The sequence below is a fragment of the Cupressus sempervirens genome, chromosome 3, assembly GCF_028749045.1.
Source record: "Cupressus sempervirens isolate cs-2001-9-10 chromosome 3, ASM2874904v1, whole genome shotgun sequence".
In the NCBI taxonomy this organism is placed as follows: domain Eukaryota; kingdom Viridiplantae; phylum Streptophyta; class Pinopsida; order Cupressales; family Cupressaceae; genus Cupressus; species Cupressus sempervirens.
The window spans coordinates 593,890,390-593,911,164 of NC_143120.1; the positions used below are offsets into that span (position 1 = coordinate 593,890,390).

The following is a 20,775-nucleotide window of genomic DNA, read 5'->3' on the forward strand; positions in this document are numbered from 1 at the left end:
TTCAAGATAATTTTGAACAAATCAGACTCAGTGCTCCTTACTCTTAGACATGTTTCCACTCTGAACAAAGTATCAATACACCAGACTAAAACAGCATACACATCAAACAATAAACATATGGGAAAATATAACACAATGAAAAAGGAATTTAAATTACTTGTGAAGGCTGCATGATCTGTGTTGATATGTATTGAGAAACAATTAATAACACTGGCAGAACAAGATAAGCCAGAGTGTCTGACCATCCTAGAGGTGGATGCCCATCCTGCCAAACAAAACAGAGCGTAAGCATCAGTCCCATTGTTTTAGTTTTTTATACGTATGTTTGAAGTGAATGTTTGATTTTAAATATGCATTGACTTAATCCACTAATATTTAGAAATGGAACAAAATGAAAATTATTAATACTCTTTAGAAACCAAAAGGAATGCATATGAGAGAAGAAGAACTTAGTATATGACCTACATTTGCATAGAAAGCAAGAAGAAAGGATATATTATTCTTGCCCACAAATATCATTAGTAGGTTTCTTGGTTAGAGAATTTATAACCATATACCTTGATTTAATGTCCCCATTTTGAAATAGGATTTAACAATAAACAACTATGATAAAATTTAAAAATAAAAAATAATTAAAATTTAATTAAGTTCAATGAACAGTCAAAAGGAATGAAATTATAAATTGCAACTCCCTCAACCATGAGATATCAAATTTTGCTTTTTTACACTGGTAAAAAGCATAAATTTGACATGGTTTTACGACCTATGTCATAAAACCATATCAAGGAGGAAATAGGCAAAATGTTGCAAAAAGAAGAGGATCATAATTTCATATCTTATTGGGGTCCAAGGACATGTGTAGTCGGAATAAAGTAACTATTATGTTTAGTACTTGTTAAAGCTAGTTGGGCTAGGTAGTTAGGAGGTGAGGGAATGCACCGGTTGGTTGGGAACCAACCAACCCTTCTATAAGTACTTGGAATATTGTCAATGTACTCGTGTTGATTTTGGTATTAATAAAGAAATCATTTCCTTGCCTACTAGTATTGTGGTATGAATGGTATATTCTATGTTTTACTTCATATGTACCTTAATTGGGTTATTCTGTATGGTTAGCATAGCATATCTCTATGAGCTTGAGTGATATTTCCACTCTACACTTTTGGTGTCGTTGCCCAAGTCCGAATCTGAAGGTCAATAGGATGGAGTAATGGGAAGGCCCTTTGTACCACTCATCCAAGTAACAAATAGCGACGAGGAATAGGAGGAAATAACACGGGAAGATCAGTTGACATGTGATCTGGTAACGGCCTAGGAAGTTGCGGTTGATTAGTACGTACAAAGGGAAGCATGTGAGAGAACGGTCCCTGAAGGTATAGTATGAGACAAACTTTCGGTGCTACCAACGGTGTACGATCTCCTGGGAGAGATTCCTCGCCTATTAGCACACAATTTGTTACAAGTGGAAGAGGAAAGAGCTGAGACATAAAGGGAACGGAGGAGACAACAAGTACTATAGCAATTTGCGGAAAGGACCAGAGAACACGAAGAACGTGAAAATTCCAAAAAGGAAAACAAACAATAAAACTATTCATGCCCCTAATCCCAAACATATATCCTAGGTGGGTACAAGGAGAAGAAACTGAGGAAGAAGTCGTCTTGAGGATGCTACATCTCTAGCAGCAAGAGGAGAGATGTCATAACTTGAAGGGAGGACAAGAGGATTCCACGAGAATCCAAGAAGGGTTGATCGAGCATACAATAGAAGGTATAGCAAATTTGGTCATCTCAGAGACACCAACAAGGAAGTTGGGATACAGAAATCCAGAGACACCTACAGGGAGAGATCTTCAACAGGAGAAAAGCCAAGAAGAAGAGGATACTTTTGGTAATTTCTCCTCTAGAACGAACTTCCAATCAGGAGGAAGTGTTCCATCAGGAGGAGGTGCTCCATCTGAAAGAAGTGTTTCGACAGGAGGGACAAAGCTTCACATAATGGCAATAGACAAACAAAAATGACCAAGGTTCACAAGGGATGGCTCGGGGGACCCTGCTTGTCACTGTAAAACATGTATAACCATATGGAAAGCGAATGGACAAAATGACATAGTGGAATGGTTAAAAGCCTTCCCGACCACACCAAGGGATATTGCCATTGATTGGTATACCAATTTGGAGGTAGCAAAGAAAAACAATGGAATAATATCCGTATAGCCTTTGAGGAAGAATTCAGACTCCTGAGGAATGACGATGAAATAGTAACCGAGATTTATAACACAAGACAAGGGAAGAGTGTATCCGACAAAGCCTACAGCAGAGGAATGAAAGAGTTGATAGGGAAACTAGACAAGCAGCCGGCAGATGTGATGGAACTCTAAATTTTTGCAAAATTTAGAGTCCAAAATGCCACGCCAAGGGGAGAATCTTCATATTCACTAGGTGTAATCCTTGTTTTCAAATATGCTAGTGCTATACTTACAATTATTCAGTTACAGTTGTATTGTGCATATTGGAACATTTCTCTACCTCGATAATGCTGAGTTTGGGGAGGACATTAAGCTTTTGATCCCGGATCAGATTATGTTCTAGCAATGTCTGGCAATGCTGAAGGAAAAGAACTTACAAGAAATGCCACGAGTCAATGCCAAGGATCTGAAACTGTTTTAATGTGCCACTGCATCCTTCACGATGAATGGATATAATACACTCTTGATAGAGGATGTCCAACATTATATCGACTTACATCAGAATAAAAAGGAGATATATGATCGTGGAATAGCAATTCACACCAAAAGGATGAGGAGGCTATGCATAAAAGCAAGGAGCAGGCAGATTCTCAAATAAGAGCTTTGAGAAGGTCATTTTGATCTGCTCAAACGATTTAGAAGGCAAAGAGATTCAGATCCAAAATTTGAAGACTTGTTGGAGCTTGCACAAATGGAAACCAATGTCTGCAGATCCAAAATCATATCATGTAAATTGCAGTTGGAGAAATTTTCAGGATGGGATAGTTATAAGGGCAAATCCTTGACAATTCTGTATGAAGATGAACTAGATGCCTGTAAGCCTGAATTCTAAGCTCTGAAATTGGAAACTGCAAATCTAAATAAGAAATATTCATCTGTGAAAATTGAATAGTATAATAGTAAAATAAAAAGAGCAGTGATGATCCCTTCTGCATACAGTTTTTACAGCAGACATGACAATCAACAAAGGACTCCCAGTCAATGTTTCCATTAGCAAATAGTTCTAAAAACATCATCATATAGCAGAAAGAGGATGTTGAACCATCAGAAAATGTCAGGACTATCTCATTATAACAGAGAGTTTTAGATTTGAAAGTAATCATTAGCAATCGATGGAACAACAGGTATTGAAGGAATATGAATTCTGATGAGAAGATTGGACAGGAACTCTTATATGGAAAAGAGCATGCATTCCACATACTTTAGATAATGTTTTGACGCACGCGTATGGAGCGATAACATATTGTCCCTGCATCAAAACAATTGTCCCTCTTTTGGAGATCTTACCAGATATGGTTCAAAGATTTTTATCTATAGAGAAGATTTCAAATAGAGAAAGGCCTAGAGATCGAAGAAATACGGCATGTGGGAACCCATAGATAGTGAAAAGCAACATCCTTACCATCCCTGTCTGAAAGTAATTACTATAATTTATAGAGGGTTGTAGAACAAATATTGAAATACTATTTAAATTCTCCATACTCGTGAAGCAATCTACTGAAGCGGCAATCCTTCATACGTCAACACAAAGGTAAAAGTAGCAGCAATCTCCGAGCAAACAAATTCAATATAGAAAATGAACAATGTTGGATAAGTATGGAAGGTAACGATGAATTTCTAGACACAAATCGATGAAGGAAACCTACAGAATGGAATTTCACTGAGACGGCAATATGAAAGACACCACTTCACAAATAATAAGGGACCGATGTAATTCTTCATGCAGAGAACCGTCGATTATCATTTGATATTTGCTCCAAATTCTCAAGGCCTACACGTGCGGACAGGAGTTCTATGTCATATACCACACATATTTCTAACATTACTCTGTTTTTGTTGCAGGTCCAATGAAGGTGCATGTTGAAATGAGAAGAACATGCGAATTTGGAGAATAAGGACACGGGTCACCTTCAAAAAGCATAAATTATCTTTGCAGAATAATATATGGCACTTCACGAGAGTCACCTAGAAGCCTAAGTGTAGACACATAAGGGAAGCAAGAGTGTGTAAAGGAGCTCATGTGGGTATCGAGCATGGAAAATATTGCTCGTTGCAATATCAATGCAGATTGCTCGTTTTATTCCTAATGAAGACTGGGTGACACCTCATTAATCTAGGTCCCTATTTGTTTCATAATAGTTATCGACTGGCAAAATATCTATTTACAAAACTCTATAGCTAAGAATAAGCAATTAGTTTTATATTGAAAAGACACAATGGTTCGGTGACAACCGTATAACCATTTACTCATCTATATATAGGAAATGTAAATCAAATGAAAGATAATTCCTACAATTCATATTCATATCAAAAAATTTACATACCCAAGTTATATATATATATGCTCTATGATATATTTTATTTTTTCATTGGTAAAGAAATGATTTTTTTTAACTAAGCTTGTGAATTTGGATTATTGAGTAAATATATTTATGCGATTCTAGAGTCAAACTGCATTGGATGGATCATCTGTACTGAGTGTCTCCGGTGCAATTTAATTTCTGGCATGATCAGTAAGAAATATTTATTTTATTTGCTTAAAGCTTTAGAGTTAAGATATTATATAGTTTCGTCCTTTATAATTATTATTTTAATTTTATAAATAATTTATATGATAGATAAGTGGACAAGATCAATTATAGCATTTTGAAATCGAACATCATAGATATTGAGAAATATTTAATTGTTTCCAAATCTATGTTTGGTTTGTCTCCGAATCACAGGAGTTAAAATACATTCCAGACTGTTTTAAAATTTGCGTCCATATATTTGATCTATCACATCTTGATTACTAAATTGTTTATAATTAATGTGCGTAGAATTTTATAAAGTTGTATGTTTTAAACTTATAATACTAACTCTATCGACCTTCGGCACTAGTCTTTATATTTTCCATGATTCGTAATCCATATGCTCGCAATTATTTCATATTTTTCCTCTGAAGAATTAATATATTCATTTGTTGCATTAATCTATACTCATTTTATTTTAAAAACATCCATATATTCATTTATTATTCTCAGTTCATAATTTGCAAGTTTTTTTTTTAAGTTTTATGATATCCTTGTCGTTTGGAAAACTTTTATTGCATTCGCATCCTAATCAATTTGTTATAAGCCTTTTGGATTTAAGGTTGTTATCCAGTATCAGGTGCACCCGCCTTGGTTTTGCAGAGCTAGAAGTGTAGGGGATTTGGATGCCACCGATTAATCCTGTCAAGTTGGCCTTAACTGTTTGGATATCCTAGCATCAAGCAGGCAAGGCTCGTAGAATTCCAATCTGCGGTTTTGGGAATCAACAAGATGGACTAAAGAAACAATGGTTCATCGAAGGATTAACACCATCCCTTAGGAAAAAGATGAAGATAGTCCCACCATCGACCTTTGAGGATGCATGTACCCGGGCCATGGACATAGAAAGTAAGAGTAAAACTTCCAAGGCAAGAAGGCATAGAAGCGCGAATGAAAGTTCAGAGGAGAGCAAAGAAGAATCCAAAACCATTCAAGCCCTGAGAAAAGACCTAAGGCAATTGATGAAGTAAGTGGCAAGGAGTAAAAAAGAAAAGAAAGAAGGGAGAGAATTTTGGTGTGCTGAGTGTGAAAAAGAAGGCCATACAAAAGGAGCATGCCGAAAGAAAGTATTTTGTGAGATTTGTCAAGTACTAGGGCACGCAAGTAAAGGTTGCCCCTACAATTTAAAAACAAGGAGCACTCAAGTATTCCTGACACAAGGGGAGCAATCTACACCCCCCTCCACTCCGCCGAAGAACACAACTATAGAAGCCTCACTAGGAAGAGATAGAAATAACAAGAGAGGAAGTAATAATAATGGCAACAACAATAGCAATAACAACACACCACGACAGCCACTCTAGTATGATTGCAAGGGGAGGTCAATGATCCATTGTAGGAGATGCAATAACTGGGGACATTTTGCACGAGATCGTCAAAGCGAAAGCGGACAAAATGGAGGAATGCTCTATAAATGGTGTGGGCCAGGCAATCATGAGGATGCAAATTGCCCGAGATAGAAGAGAGTAAATAAGCTAGACATTGAAGATCCAGAAGGCGAGATTCTTGCAGTCACTAGGGCGCAAACCAGAAAATTAACCTATCCAGATGCTACTATGGAGACTGAAAGATTTTAGAAAGCAAAGAAAGACATTCAAGATAGCAAGGGAGAGGAAGGAACGACAAAGCCGGAAAAGCCTACTTCCAGTAGGGGTGTAACGAATATTGTGCAACAAGTACTAGAAACTACTATCCCAGTGAAAATAGGTGATTTATTAGAAACATTACCCCAATTGCAAGTAGCACTAACACAGGGGGCAAACCCGAAAGGGATAACCTCAAAGAAAGAGACAAAAGAAGAAGTACAAACAGAAGACAATACCTTGTTCACCATAGGAATGGGGAGACCACTAGCGGTAGTAGAGATGGAGATACTAGGGTGCAAGCTCTCAAATACTATTGTTGATGGAGGTTCCAGTGTAAATGTCTTATCAAAAGAAACATGGAAGGAAATAGGGAAACCTACACTCTGGCCACCGGCATTTCAACTAGTGGAAGCAGACCAACATGGAATCAAGAGTATAGGAATGCTAATGGGACAAAATGTCATAGTTGGTACGCAACAATTTTTTCTCAATTTTGTGGTTATCACCTTAGAAAAGAAAGGGTAGGATGCTCTATTAGGAAGAGGATGGTTGGTTGCAGCAAAAGCTACCCATAACTGGAAATGGAACACTCTATCTATTGAGTCTGAAGGTAGAAAGTACATCATAGATCTCAAGAACCAATCAGTAAGTCAGAACATGGCATCAGACTCCGAAGGAGAAGACTGTGGAGGGATGGAACCAAATGAGGAAGGAGTACTTAAATTAGGGAATGCTCAGAAGATGACACAAATTCCCTTAATGGATTATTTCACTGACAAATGGGAGACTGTGAAGTTTTCCATGCGGAATGTAATATGCTAGAAATACAGGAATCTGAGTCGAAAGAACAGTACGCAGAAGGGTACACAGAGTATAAGGAAAAGGTGGTAACTCTCAACAAGACACCTACACACATTTTTGAAAAAAAAGTGGAATACGAAGAGGCCAAACTCCAGACTTTAAACCAGGGAGAAGCAGATCAACCTAAAGAAATCTGGATAGGAGATGATTGGGACCCAGTGTTGAAGGCGGCAGCCCTTAGAATCTTCCTAGAGTATAAGGACATCTTTGCTTGGACGTACAAAGACTTGAAGGGAGTACCCCATGAACTATGTGTCCATCAAATTCCATTGGTACCAGGAGCAAGACCAGGGCAAAATGGGCCTTATAGAATGAATAAAAACTATGCAAAAAGGGTCAGGGAAGAAATCACAAAGATGTTAGAAGCAGAGATCATATTCAAAGTACAAACAAGTGAATGGGTATCTCCTATAGTCATATCACTCAAGAAGGATGTCATTCAAATTCGGATGTGTAGATTTCAGATGTTTGAATGCGATGACAATAAAAGACCAATTCCCCATCCATTTACTGATAGCATTTTGGAGGAGGTAGCCAACCATGAGATGTATTCCTTCATGGGCGAATTTTCAGGATACAATCGGATTAGCATTGCGGAGGAAGATAAGCTAAAAACTACATTTGTAGTTGAAGACAAGGTATATTCCTATAATAGGATGCCCTTCAAATTATGCAATGCACTCGCCACGTTCCAGAGGATCATACTACATATCTTCGATGGTATGTCTATGGGGAATTTCAAAGCCTTCTTAGATGACTGGTCGGTTACAGTGGGCAGGAGCAACACCTCAAAATTCTTAGAGGATGCATGAAGAAATGTCAAAGAGCAAGATTAGCCCTAAATCCAAACAAATGCAAGTTCATGGTTTCACACGGGAGATTTCCTGGGCATATTGTGTGCAAAGAAGGATTGAAGACAGATCCTGATAAGATCAAGGTGATTTTAGAAATGGAAGCTTCGTCCAATATAACAAGTATCAAATCATTCCTGGGTCATGTAGGATACTATAGAAGGTTTATAAAAGCATTTGCCGAAGTATCAATGCCACTGGAGAAATTAACCAGGAAAGGAGAGCGGTTTGGGTGAAAAGAAGAGCAAGAAGACGCCTTCCAAGAGCTGAAGAAAAGATTAGTCGGGTCCCCTATTCTCATATATCCCAATTGGGACAAAGAATTCCGTGTCTATGTGGACTCCTCCAATTATGCAATAGGTGCCACCTTGGCACAAACAAGGAAAGAAGGGCTAGATCATCCTATATATTTTGCAACTAGGCTTCTATCTAAAGCAGAGCATAACTATAGTACCACGGAGTAGGAAGCACTAGGAATGGTGTATGCAATACAAAAATTTAGAAATTACTTGCTTCACCCTTTACATTCTTTGTTGACCACCAAGCACTAATGTACTTAGTAAACAAACCAGTGATCCAAGGGAGAGTAAGTAGATGGCTAATTCTACTACAAGAGTTTCCATTTAAAATCATGGTTTGGCCAGGAAAAACTCAAGTAATTGCTGATCAATTGTCAAGTATCAAGTCAGGAGAAGCCTCGGGCAGTGGGGTGTGTGAGGATTTTCCAAATGCACACTTATTTTAGATTGTTGTGTTACCTCAATGGTATGAAAAAATCGGACAGTACTTATCAACAGCAACCTTCCCAAGAGAAATGCCTGCAACAAAGAGGAGGAAAATTGCTTTAAAAAGTAACAAATTTCAACTAATTGAAGGGTTATTGTACAAAATGGGACCGGATGGAATACTGAGGAGGTGTGTGGTGGAGGAAGAAATTCCAGGAGTTCTAAAAGAATCCCATGAAGGACTGGTTGGAGGTCACATGGGACCGAATACCACAGCAATGAAGGCATTCTTGGCAGGACTCTGGTGGCCGACATTGTACACAGACACAAGGGAATGGGTATTGAGCTGCGACACTTGTCAAAGGGCAGGCAAACCACTAAAAAGGGACTTCATGCCACTATTCTCGTCTCAACCTCAAGAATTATTTGAATGGTGAGGACTGGACTTTTTGGGTCCGATAAGCAAAAATCATCAATGTAAGTACACAGTGGTGGAAATAGAGTACATAACAAAATGGGCTAAAGTACGGGCCCTTCTAGACAACACGGCTCTCAGCACGGTCAGATTTCTATATGAGCAAATAGTCACGAGATTCGGGATTCCACTTCAGCTAACAAGTGACAGAAGAGTACATTTTGTGAATAACACCATCAGGATGATGACAAGTGAGTAGATTTTTTTCATTCCTTCTCAAGTCCTTATTATCCAAGGGCAAATGGCCAAGCAAAGGCTGCTAACAAAGTAATAGTAGCAATCCTGTATAAAACTTGTGGAGTAGAAGGGCAGGACTGGGAAGAACAAATTTCGGCGGTGGTCTAAGCATATAGGACTACGTATAAGGCCACTACTGAACACACTCCCTTTCATCTTATGTACGAACAGGAGGTCGTGATGCCAATGGAACATATAGTACCAAGTCTATGGGTGGCAATTCAAAACAAATTAGGTGATGAGGAGAGCCTCAAGGAAAGACTTTATACTCCACTCAAACTTGACGAAAGGAGGACACTTGCTAAATTTCTACGTGTAATTTTTATCTCCAGCACAATCTGTAAGTGTATTTATTTTTATTTGCATTGGAGTTAAATTATTATTAAGTTGTGTCCTTTCTAAATGTTTTTTTTAATTTATTTTCTATAAATATTTTAATATTCCGATAAGTGGACTGGGTCATTATTGCATTTTCAATTTGATAAACATAGATATTATGAAATATTTTATTGTTTTTGTATTTATGTCTAATTTGTCTCCATAGGAGTTAAAGCGCATTTTAGACTAGTTTAAATTGCGTTTATATAATTGATCCGTTGCATCTAAATTATTAAAATTATTTATAGTTTAATATATTGAACTTTATAAAGTTGTACGTTTCAACTAATAATATTGACTCTATTGCCCATTTAATTAAGCACTGGTCTTTTACTCATAATTCATAATCCATATGCTGGCAATTGTTTCATTTTCTTTCCATTGAAGAATTAATATATTTATTTGTTGCAATTATCTATAATAATCACTTTTATTTTTTTTAAAACATTCATACAATCATTTACTATTCTTAATTTGTAATTTGGAATCTTAAAACTTTCCATAATTCTTGCTGTTTTGAAAAGCTTTAGTTGCATTCGCGTTTTAATTTATCTGCTATAAGCATCTTGGATTTAAGGTATTTCGTCCAGGATTAGGTACACCTACCTTGGTTTTGCAGAGCCGGAAGTGCAAGGAACTCGGACCGTGTTGTTCAGTTTCGTCAAATTGGCCTTAACCGGTTGGATATCCCAGCATCGAGCAGGCAAGGCTCGTAGGATTCCAATCTGCAGTTTTGAGAACCAACAACAGGAACGGTTGGTACAAGTGGCATATACAAACAAATAAAGAAATTTTGAATCGACTCACCAAGACACAATGGTGAAATTAAGCATAGGATGTCATGTCCTCTATTTTCCTCTAATGGAATTTAATAATAAATATAATAAAATAATAATAAAATTGATAAAGAATACTTTATTTTGAGAAATTAAACATTATAATATATTATTATTATATTATGATAATAACAATAAATATGATTTTACAAAAATAATCATAATTAATAATGATTAAATAGTAAAATACTATTTAATGAAGAACAATATTAATAGATAAATCAATATGTATTCTATTTTTATTGTTATATCAATTGATATATATTGATAATATAATAAAAAAATTATTAATAACATAATATTCATATAATACTTTTAAGTAATAATAGAATGAAATTATAGTATAAGTAAGAAGTAATAATGATTAGGAATATATAAATAAATGGATAAATGATAGACAATAACGCATACTACAAACTTATTTTATTGAAAATAGAAACTTAAATTAAATTTTTGCGACTAAGAATTCATGACCATAATCGAAGGGTCGTGACTTCCATTTCCATCCTGAGCGGATATATATGGATTACTTCCACAGAACAAAGGGGGGGAGGGAACAAAGAAAAGGAGATAGGATAATGGAGGAAGAAATGACGGGAGAGCATACGAAAATGGAGGATTTGAATCTATATGAGAAGTTCACTTTCCATTGTGACAGACCACTATATCAGACATCAACATCCATCACAAGCACACATTACAAACGGAAAAAGTGATTTACACTCCATCACGACAAACAGTTCGTCAAACATAGCTAGGGAGGACTATCGATTTCAAATTATTTTGATTAGAGAGCATCGACACAACATATTTTAATATTCCCTTATACCCAAAATAAGATACAAAACAGAGAATTCACGGTGACTATGAAGGGATGAATGGAATCAGCATATCCAGCATTTTTACATATGAATATCTCTATATTCTATATCAGGAAGACATCTACGGAGAATCAGAACAGTAATAACAGTTAACTTCCAACCAATGAGAAAAATAATCGGAAATATCTGGGCAAACACGTCAACATTGATGAATATCAAACAAAGGAAAACCAATATTATTAATAAAACGATCTACCATAATGATAATATTCAGGAATGGCTCCAATATCTACAAATGTATGAACACAATAATCTAAATCAACATTCGAGAGTCATGGGACAATATGTTGTATAATTACAGAAATCAAGTCAATCTTAAAACATTCGTAGCCTTAGAGCCATGTATAGGCTAAGAAGTCTTTGTTGGTGAAAGTTATATATGGGAGGGAAAACATAAATGTAATCACAGCTTGTATAGTCGATAGACACTTGAATCTATTACCTATCAAACATAATTTCTAAATATCCAATGATTGATAAGAAATGTCACAACTATGGCAAATATTCATCTATTAAACATTAAATAAGAAGAATCATCAGATGTAGTATCTCTTCATTCCATCCATATCTATTTGCAATTAGAAACAACAGAGAAGATTTATAATGGAGGAGGAAACTCTTGCAACAAAGATCTAAATTAGTTATTTAGACCAAAGATCATTACAAACATATACCCATCTATTATTGCTCAAAGTGTAATTATTCCACCTTCCTCAAGAAATCAAATAATTGAACAAGAGTAATATTACAGAAGAAAACATTGAGCTGAGGAGTGAAGTTGCAAATCCTTAAGGTCTCACGTAGGGACACTACATAGGAATCTCAAGAAGAGGATACATTGTTGATTCCAAAAAGAACAAACCTGTGGTACTGAAAGCAGAGAAGGATAAGGAAGATGACAAAAAGAAAAGGGAAAATGGCATAGAAAATCACAATCACGGCTGAGAATATTACGTTTGAAAGTGTGATGAGAAGCGAATGCAGCACTTAGTGGGAAAAAGCGGAAGCGGATCATCCTCTGAAAAAGGCATTGTGCATAGCAAAGGTAGACAAAATAATTTTCATGCCAATTTTTGAATTAAAACAATTTGAACCTATTCTACGGAATTTAATCACAGGTTATGAGAAATCATGTTATAAATATATAGTACAATATTTCCAGCAATAGGTGACAATTTCTTATCAGCAAAACACATAAGTAGGGTTTTTGAAATTCCCAATAGAGGGTAGGAACTGGAAAAAACCCCTATGACTATAGAAGACAAGAAGTGGCTGAAACTAAAGTGTCAAAAGGATCTTACAAGTCTGGAATGGGAAGGAATTTTGAAGAACAGTAGGGGTCTCAAGAAAAAATTTATTACAAATAATGAATGGTGATGTATTGTAGATTTGGTGAAAAGCAAGCTCACAGCGGGCAGCCGCACTTCTGATATTGCCCTTTGGATGTTGTTTGTAGTGGATGGACTATATAAAGGACAGGCGTATAACTAAGCTCAATTTCTTTCTAGCAAACTTCGAGAATTCATGGAGTTGAAACACAAAGCCTTTTACATGCCTCATAATGTTGTGGCCTTATTCTTAGAAGCAGTACGCACTCAGGTGAGCAGTGAGCACCAAGGGACACTGGTACCAGCTAATAGAGTAGAACCCTACAAGCCGGCTATGGCATATTGGCTCCATCTGGATACCATGGGTGTAGGATCTCACAATGGAGGCGAACCAAAGAAAAAGAAACTGAAACAAATAGTGTTGATCAAAGAGGATGAAGAGGAGGAAGGGAGCTCAAGATAGGAGGGCAGCGATACGGATGCATCTTCCTGAGACTCACAAGAGGCAGAAATATGCCTAAGTCACCTACAAGGGACTCCACAAGAAGTTACTTTTTTACCACCTGCAAAGGGGCCACGTCCAACTAGAATATCAGAATCCCTAGAGATTTACCATGCCATGACCAATGATCCAATAAGAACTGCTACGGCAGATATTTCTAGACCAAATCAGGCAAAATTTAAGGAGCAGGCGACAGGCAACAAGTTCTGACATGGGGAGCTTCCAGATTATCACTTCCAAGGATGGCGCCATTAATCTATTTGGAACAATAGTCCTGTACTAAAGTAATAAATTTGAGATGCCAGCCAAAGTGTGTGCATAAAGTGAGGTTGCAAACACCTCTCGGCTTGGAGGTAGTACATCCAGTTGCTCTTGTGGTACAACCAGTAGGAGCTGGGGATAAACAAAAAAGGGAAATCCATACTCAGAAAAGTATGACGGCTGGGGCCATGGCAGATACGGTCCTAGAGGAAGCTGATAGGTTACTTGAGGAAGAAGGCATGGTGTCTTCCCCTTTACAGGCAGTTGTTGAGGAACAAGTAGAGATACAAAGCGAGTGTGGGGAACTTCAGGACATGGCTTCTTTTGCAGCCAAGACAGACTTGTTTCTCACCAAGTTGCAAGCCATGGAACATTCTACTCGAGAGCTTATGTAGCAGGCTAGGTCTTGGAATCTGGAGGCTGTCATAATAGCAGCAAAAGCATTGGCCGTAAATATGCAATCTAGTTGCCATACAGATTGGGGACTATTAGAGCAGGGTGGATATTCAAAAGAGGACATAGCCACTACGTGGTCAAGTAGTTCTATCATTTCTAGTGGACAGGAACACTCACCACCGCTTATGGAGGCTCTTGCAGTTATGGAAGTTGCCTTTCGAGGAACCTTCTTGGAACTTCAACAAAAAAAAAGTCTAGCTAAAGCATGGGGGCTAGAAAGGCAGAATCTTCAACATCAATGCGAAACCGAGAAAGTTGCAATGCAGGAAGCCTAGAAAATAGAGAAAGCTGAATTGGAAGGCAAGATCACCACATGTGAAGCCAAGAAGATGGACACTTTAAGGGTACAACAAGGTGTTCGAGCAAAACAAAAGACAGCTAAAAGGGATTTGCAATGGCTACGGGGAGCTCCAAGCACAAGGGTGTCCTCCCATCCTTCTTGAAGTCAAAGTTCTTTTTATTGTTTTCATGTTCAGCAGTCATCTGGAAGACGACTTCTTTTTTTGGGGGGGATAGATGTAGTCGGAATAATGTAACTATTATGTTTAGTACTTGTTAAAGCTAGTCGAGCTGGGCAGTTAGGAGGTGAGGGAATGTGTCGGTTGGTTCCCAACCAACCGACCCTTCTATAAGTACTTGGAATATTATCAATGTACTCATGTTGATTTTGGTATTAAAAAAGAAATCATTTCCTCGCCTATTGGTATAGTGGTATGAATGGTATATTCTGTGTTTTACTTCATATGTACCTTAATTGGGTTATTTTGTATGGTTAGCATAGCATATCTCTGTGAATTTGAGAGATATTTCCACTCTACAACATGTCGCTGAGATCTTATTGGTGTTGCGAAATTTTGCACTGTTGGAATCTCACTAAGACGTATGTCATAAAACTTCTAATATAGGGAGGCACATATACCTCATTACTCACATTCTAAGAACATAAAGTCAAGGAGATAATTGTTTTTACCACATCTTTAATAAATTCTAGCAGCAGCTATCACCTTGATGATCTGGGCCTTTCTTCAAAGTTTTCTTGAATAATTTGTTCAATTATAGTATCCATTATACCAAAGTGGCTATAAGGTTTGCAGGTGTTGTAGTCTCGCTATCTTTGTCTTTCATCTCACTACCTTGAGGTGTGTTGTTCTTCAATGGAGGCTGAGTGGCCCTATAATTTTTCTCCTCTAGAAAGGTTTTTGGTAAGACATGGATGGAGTGTTGTAGATCACTCAACCTGGTAGGCTACTAGAGAACTTCCTAAGCCTCTTGAACCTCATGTAAATTTATTTCTTTCTAGAAGATAGTTCTATATAAATGGGTGATAGTCCAACAAGAGGTGACCTTTCCTTGAGACTTATTTGATCTTATGATATTTTAGGGATGCAAAAAAGTATTATAGAATAATAGAATAAATGTGAATAGAGATAAATAAAGGCAAAAGGAAATGAAAGATAAATAAAGGCAAAAGGAAATGAAATACAAAATGTGAACTAGGTCAACAAGAGGGATTTACAATTCATGTTGGGTATTCTAAGTTATGTAATGGGCAGTACTAACCTGAACACCATGCAAATGGGTCATAATCTGAACAAACACACACGTGGAACTCTTGCCAAGAGGTACCCCCATAGTTTCGCTCGTGGAAAGAGCTAGCCAAATGGGAGTTGCATCGAGGGATTGTTTATGATTCATGCATAATTAAAATGTCATGGATGGTAGTAAAGTTGTAGTCTATTGTATTTTCAAGATGAGGTTCTGTGATGTTGATTTGATGTAGTTGTGTAGTGAATTATTATAGTAAGTTCTGGTTTGCATTTCCTAATTCGTGAATGATTTTGAATAATCATTTAGTTTCTACGGGGGTGTTTCTTATGACCTAACCTTGAATATAAAAAATTATTTATGTTTTCCATCACCCTAGTTTACTCTGTTTCTTGCAAAATTTGGTTTTTCATTGGCTTTCTCTTTGATGTAATCACCCTCAAGTAAATTCTTCTAGATTCCTCTTAAGATTACTTAAATCCAACCTTCTTTCACCTAAGGATATGGTAGACATGAAAGCCAAGTAAAGGGAGAGGAATAGTTGAGAAAGAGAGGAAAGAATTGTTTTTCTATTTTAGAAAAAAAAAATCAGTGCCTTGTCGAATTCAATGCATATTAAATTTTTTCTATTCATAATGATGATGTAACCTAATGTGGATGCAAACTCTCAATTTTTTACCTTTTCTTTGAAAATTCAAATTTTGCTTAATAAGAGAATTTGTTTAAAATATGGCTTGCTTTTTTACATTATGCAATTTCTACATTTAATTTTATGTTTCAATTTTAACACTTGATTTTGACATGGAGGGTTAAAGAATGATGCAAGAAAATATAATCTATTGTAGTTTAATCCAAATAGGCAAATGCATTTCTAATCTATGAAAGCAAGTAAATTTCTATTCTAACAGAGAGGGCAACCATGTATGGCTTGAGAAAATATAAACCATCAAAATTTTCATATTTTTCAGTGCTTTTGGGCTTAGTTGAGGAGGTCAATCTCTCTGCATTTTATTTTCCTTTCCCCTCAAGTTTTTACTATGGTTGCTCATTAGGAAAAACTAAATTGCCAAGTTCTTCTCTTAGACCCCCCAAGTCCTAGTCCTGTTCCAAATGGGTCTGGATCTGCAAAAGGTTTGCAAGAGGTTTTACCCAGGTACTACAAAATCTTTGTGGGTTTACAAGGAATGCGACTAGATGAATTTTTCATGAAATTCAGAACATTTCTTGCTGCACACAATGTATTTGTGACAAATATAGCTTCAAATATTAGTGTTACCAATTGAAATGGTATGAAGGAGAGCAATGAAGCGTAAGATAACACCACATATGGGTAACAAGGATCATGTGGCAAACATTGGAAGGGAAGATGTCACAAAGTCGACATGCTGCAGAATTTCTCAGTCTACAAACATTACATTCAAGGCCTATGAAACTAGTTTTTTGCTACCCATGACGTATTTGTGATGCTTAGTCAAAACCTTCCAAGCAATTTATTATTTAAATTTTAATATTTAGGTTGTAAACTTTAGCTTTTGTTTTTATATACACTAATAAAATTTAATATATTTATATTCGGTTTCTCAAACTATTTGTTTCTTAATTAGTTTTAAATTTTTAATTCAGTATTAAAGTTAATATTTTAAATAAATGTTATTCATAATGTATTTCTTATATAATATTTTTTTTTTTATATTGATAGTATTTAAATTAAGTTTTTAAACATATTTATATTTGTAAAATATTCTCTTATTTTTTATTCATTACTTATATTTAAATTTAAATAGGCCATTCAATTCAAATATATATATATATATATATATATATATATATATATATATATATATATATATATTCATATCAAAGTATTTTTTAATTTTATGTAATGTATTCAAATTTTATAGAATATTGTTATTTTTTTTTTTATTACTTATATTTTAAAAAATGAATGTATATAGGCCAATTCAGTGGAAATTATCAGATTATTTTTTAAAATTTTCATTATTATAGTATAACATTATAATTTATTTTTATATTAATATTATTATTGTATAACATTATAATTTATTTTTATGTTAAATACTAATTTTATCTTCCTTTTATATTATACATGAAATATTCAGCCAAACATTTACAAAAACAAAAGCACTTACCACAAAACAAGAATATTCAAGATGGAAGGAACTTGCACAAAACATTTGAAATGTACAAAAGAGCCTTGCACATAAAAGCAAGGATAAGTAGGTGAGCGGGTAGGAGTGATGCTCTAACTAGCCCTCCAAAAGCAACACATGTAGAGTTCTGTAGACATGTCGTGACACTTGGTAAGTTCACATGAGATGAGACAAAAATTGAGATGTCTCCCAAGTGAGCTCAAGCATAGTATGACTAGGGCCCTCCTAGATAAACTAAAAGCTAACTAGGTCTCCATTGACCCCAACCCTATAGGCGCAAACTCATATTATAAGATTATTTTCTAATAGGAGAGCTACACTAGCCTTGGATATTGGGGATGTCTCTAGAGGAAGTGCTTTGATTGCTCCCTAGGTATCCCAAAATCACCTTTCAACCTTAAATACTCCTCAGCAAGCATTATCTCTTACAATAACTAACAATGGCTTATTATGATATTGCTATCAGAATTTAACTGTGTATTTTTTGAGTCAAGCTCATTGACTCATGTTTTATGAGTAGTGATTCACACGAATCCATCTCGCATGAGAATAATTGGAACACTTAGCACTCATTGGATCTAGGTGATGCTCACAAAATTGGGATGGGTGGCCTCTTGGGAAGTCACGGTGCTTCACCTCTATGAGCATCACCTAGATACTAGGATGGGTGACATCCCACGAATTCCTGGTGCTTCACCTCTATGAGCATCACCTAGATCCAATAAAAACTAAGTGTTCCAATTATTCTCATGAGAGATGTATTCATGAGAATCACTACTCATGAAACATAAGTCAATGAGTTTGACTCAAAAATTACACATTTAAATCCTAATAGCAATATCATAATTTGACTTTCTCTAGAAAAATATGTCCTTATCTTACAATGGCTTAGACAACTCTATTCAAGTGCGGACAAGGATGTTTGATGAGATTACCTTTAATTCTTCACCAACACATGCTTTCGGGTCTCTTAATCATCCTCCATTACTATTGGTTTGTGGTATAGTGCTCTATCTCGATATATGTAATTTCATTGTTTTGGTTCTAGGGTTCTCTTTAAAGAACTTCTACTGTTAACAGATGTAACCAATGGTCTCATTGACCTTCTTTGGTCGTCTTTGAACATAAATATGATTTCTTTCTTTTGTCTCTAATACGTACCTTTTTTGTTTTGGTTCTAGGGTTTCTCTCTACAAATAACTTCTTATTCTCAATTGATGTAGACTCTAGTCTGATTGACCTAGTCTTAGTCTTCTATGAACAAGGATATAATTTTTTTCTTTCCACTTTTATCTACTTGTATGATGAATGAATGCAAACATGTTACAATTCTCAGCTATATAATTACATAGAAAATTCACCTTGTGAAATATAGAGAGAACTGAATTTGTATTCTACTCTCCTACAAACAACTAATGAGAGATCTTATTCAGTACAAATAATGTCAAGTGTATAAATAAAGACAAGCGAGCAATTTTTTGTATGTATGCAGATTACTAACCTCAAGAGGCTAACCTTTCCCACACCTGTGTATGTGAAATGCACACTAAGCAATCATAAAAAATCAAACTTTTGTGCTGAGATGACCAGAAAAAAGCAACCTCTTGGGCTTAGATACAAATAATGTTGACAGAATTCATCTTCATAATATATATTATAACTGTTTCTAAATGAAGCTAACTTTGTATACCAAAGCATTTGACAATGACAGCATCCATCATACAAAAATCATAAACATGGTGCTAAGTAGAACACAAAAATGCAACTGTTAAGCTATGATACAAACAAAATTGACAAGACTCATCTCTGCATTACAAGGGAAGATTATAATCACCACAAATGGGAAGAGCCATGAGATCCCACTCCCATTTGTCCGAGCTGCAACAGTGGTAGGACCAGCCAGAGAGGGGATCCAAAAGAAACCTTCTGTCAACAGACCCTTCAACCAAGCAATGTCCATACAAAAAAGAAGTAATTATCTTAGAAGGAATGATAGAAAAAAATTAAATATCAAATATCATTTTCATGAACTAATTTAGAAGATAACAATAGTTGACCTTCATGATTAAACATGTCCCTCTTTACCTCGTTTGCCACATTTGAGAGAGCCCGATACAAACCAATCCAAACAGGTATGGTTGCTAGTGTTGGTAAGCATCCTATAATCATAAAATAATATTAGTTAAAATAAAAAATTGACTTGTTAAAACTGTCAAAGAAAGCAATCAAATGCACTTCCCCTTGAGATTTAAATAAACCCGATTATTTGGAAGATTGATGAGTAAATAGCTCATATTTGTTTATTCAAAGGTCTACGTGCAAGGCATAGAAAAAACGATAAATAACACTGACAAACTAGAGAGAGAGAGAGAGAGAGAATACACTATGCTTCAAAAAAATCACCAAGAAGTGGTCAACAACACTGGATATTATGTATAAGTTAGGCATATGTGATCAAATACATGTCACATCTCCAATAAAGTGCATTGCCAAGGCTAAAAAACAAGAAAGATTGGCACAAAATCATAAAAAAGGCTGGCAATATAGAAGTGCCGACAGCCTCATAGTGAGCAAATTATGTCATCTACCAAAATAGCATATGTTGGATCAGTTATAAAATAGAAAGAAGGCAAGAAGCTTATCAAAATCTAGGTTAGCTATTCTCTTACAGCCAAAGTTCATGGCTGTAATGCAAGCAATGAGATAAAAGGTGATTTTCTATAAGGATCTTATCTAACTAAGCTATTCTCTTTGCATACAATTCCAAATATATCTGTAAGGATCTTATCTAACTAAGCCCATATATTCCCCTATAAAGTGTGAAGTCAAATCATCACTAGGGGAAAAGGACACTCAAATTATTTGG

The 20,775-nt window shown here is 35.8% G+C and overlaps 1 protein-coding gene across 1 annotated transcript in view; it reads right to left on the minus strand.

The window, feature by feature from the left end:
• LOC149568067 (inner membrane protein PPF-1, chloroplastic-like) overlaps positions 1–20,775 on the minus strand; it is a 214,463-nt gene that overhangs the window by 81,504 nt on the left and 112,184 nt on the right. Inside the window, exons 5-7 of the mRNA XM_089821069.1 lie at positions 19,995–20,068; positions 19,744–19,848; positions 158–265 (exon numbers count right to left, since the gene is read on the minus strand). Of these exons, the coding sequence (XP_089677195.1) occupies positions 158–265; positions 19,744–19,848; positions 19,995–20,068 (287 nt within the window). The remainder of the gene's footprint in view (positions 1–157; positions 266–19,743; positions 19,849–19,994; positions 20,069–20,775) is intronic.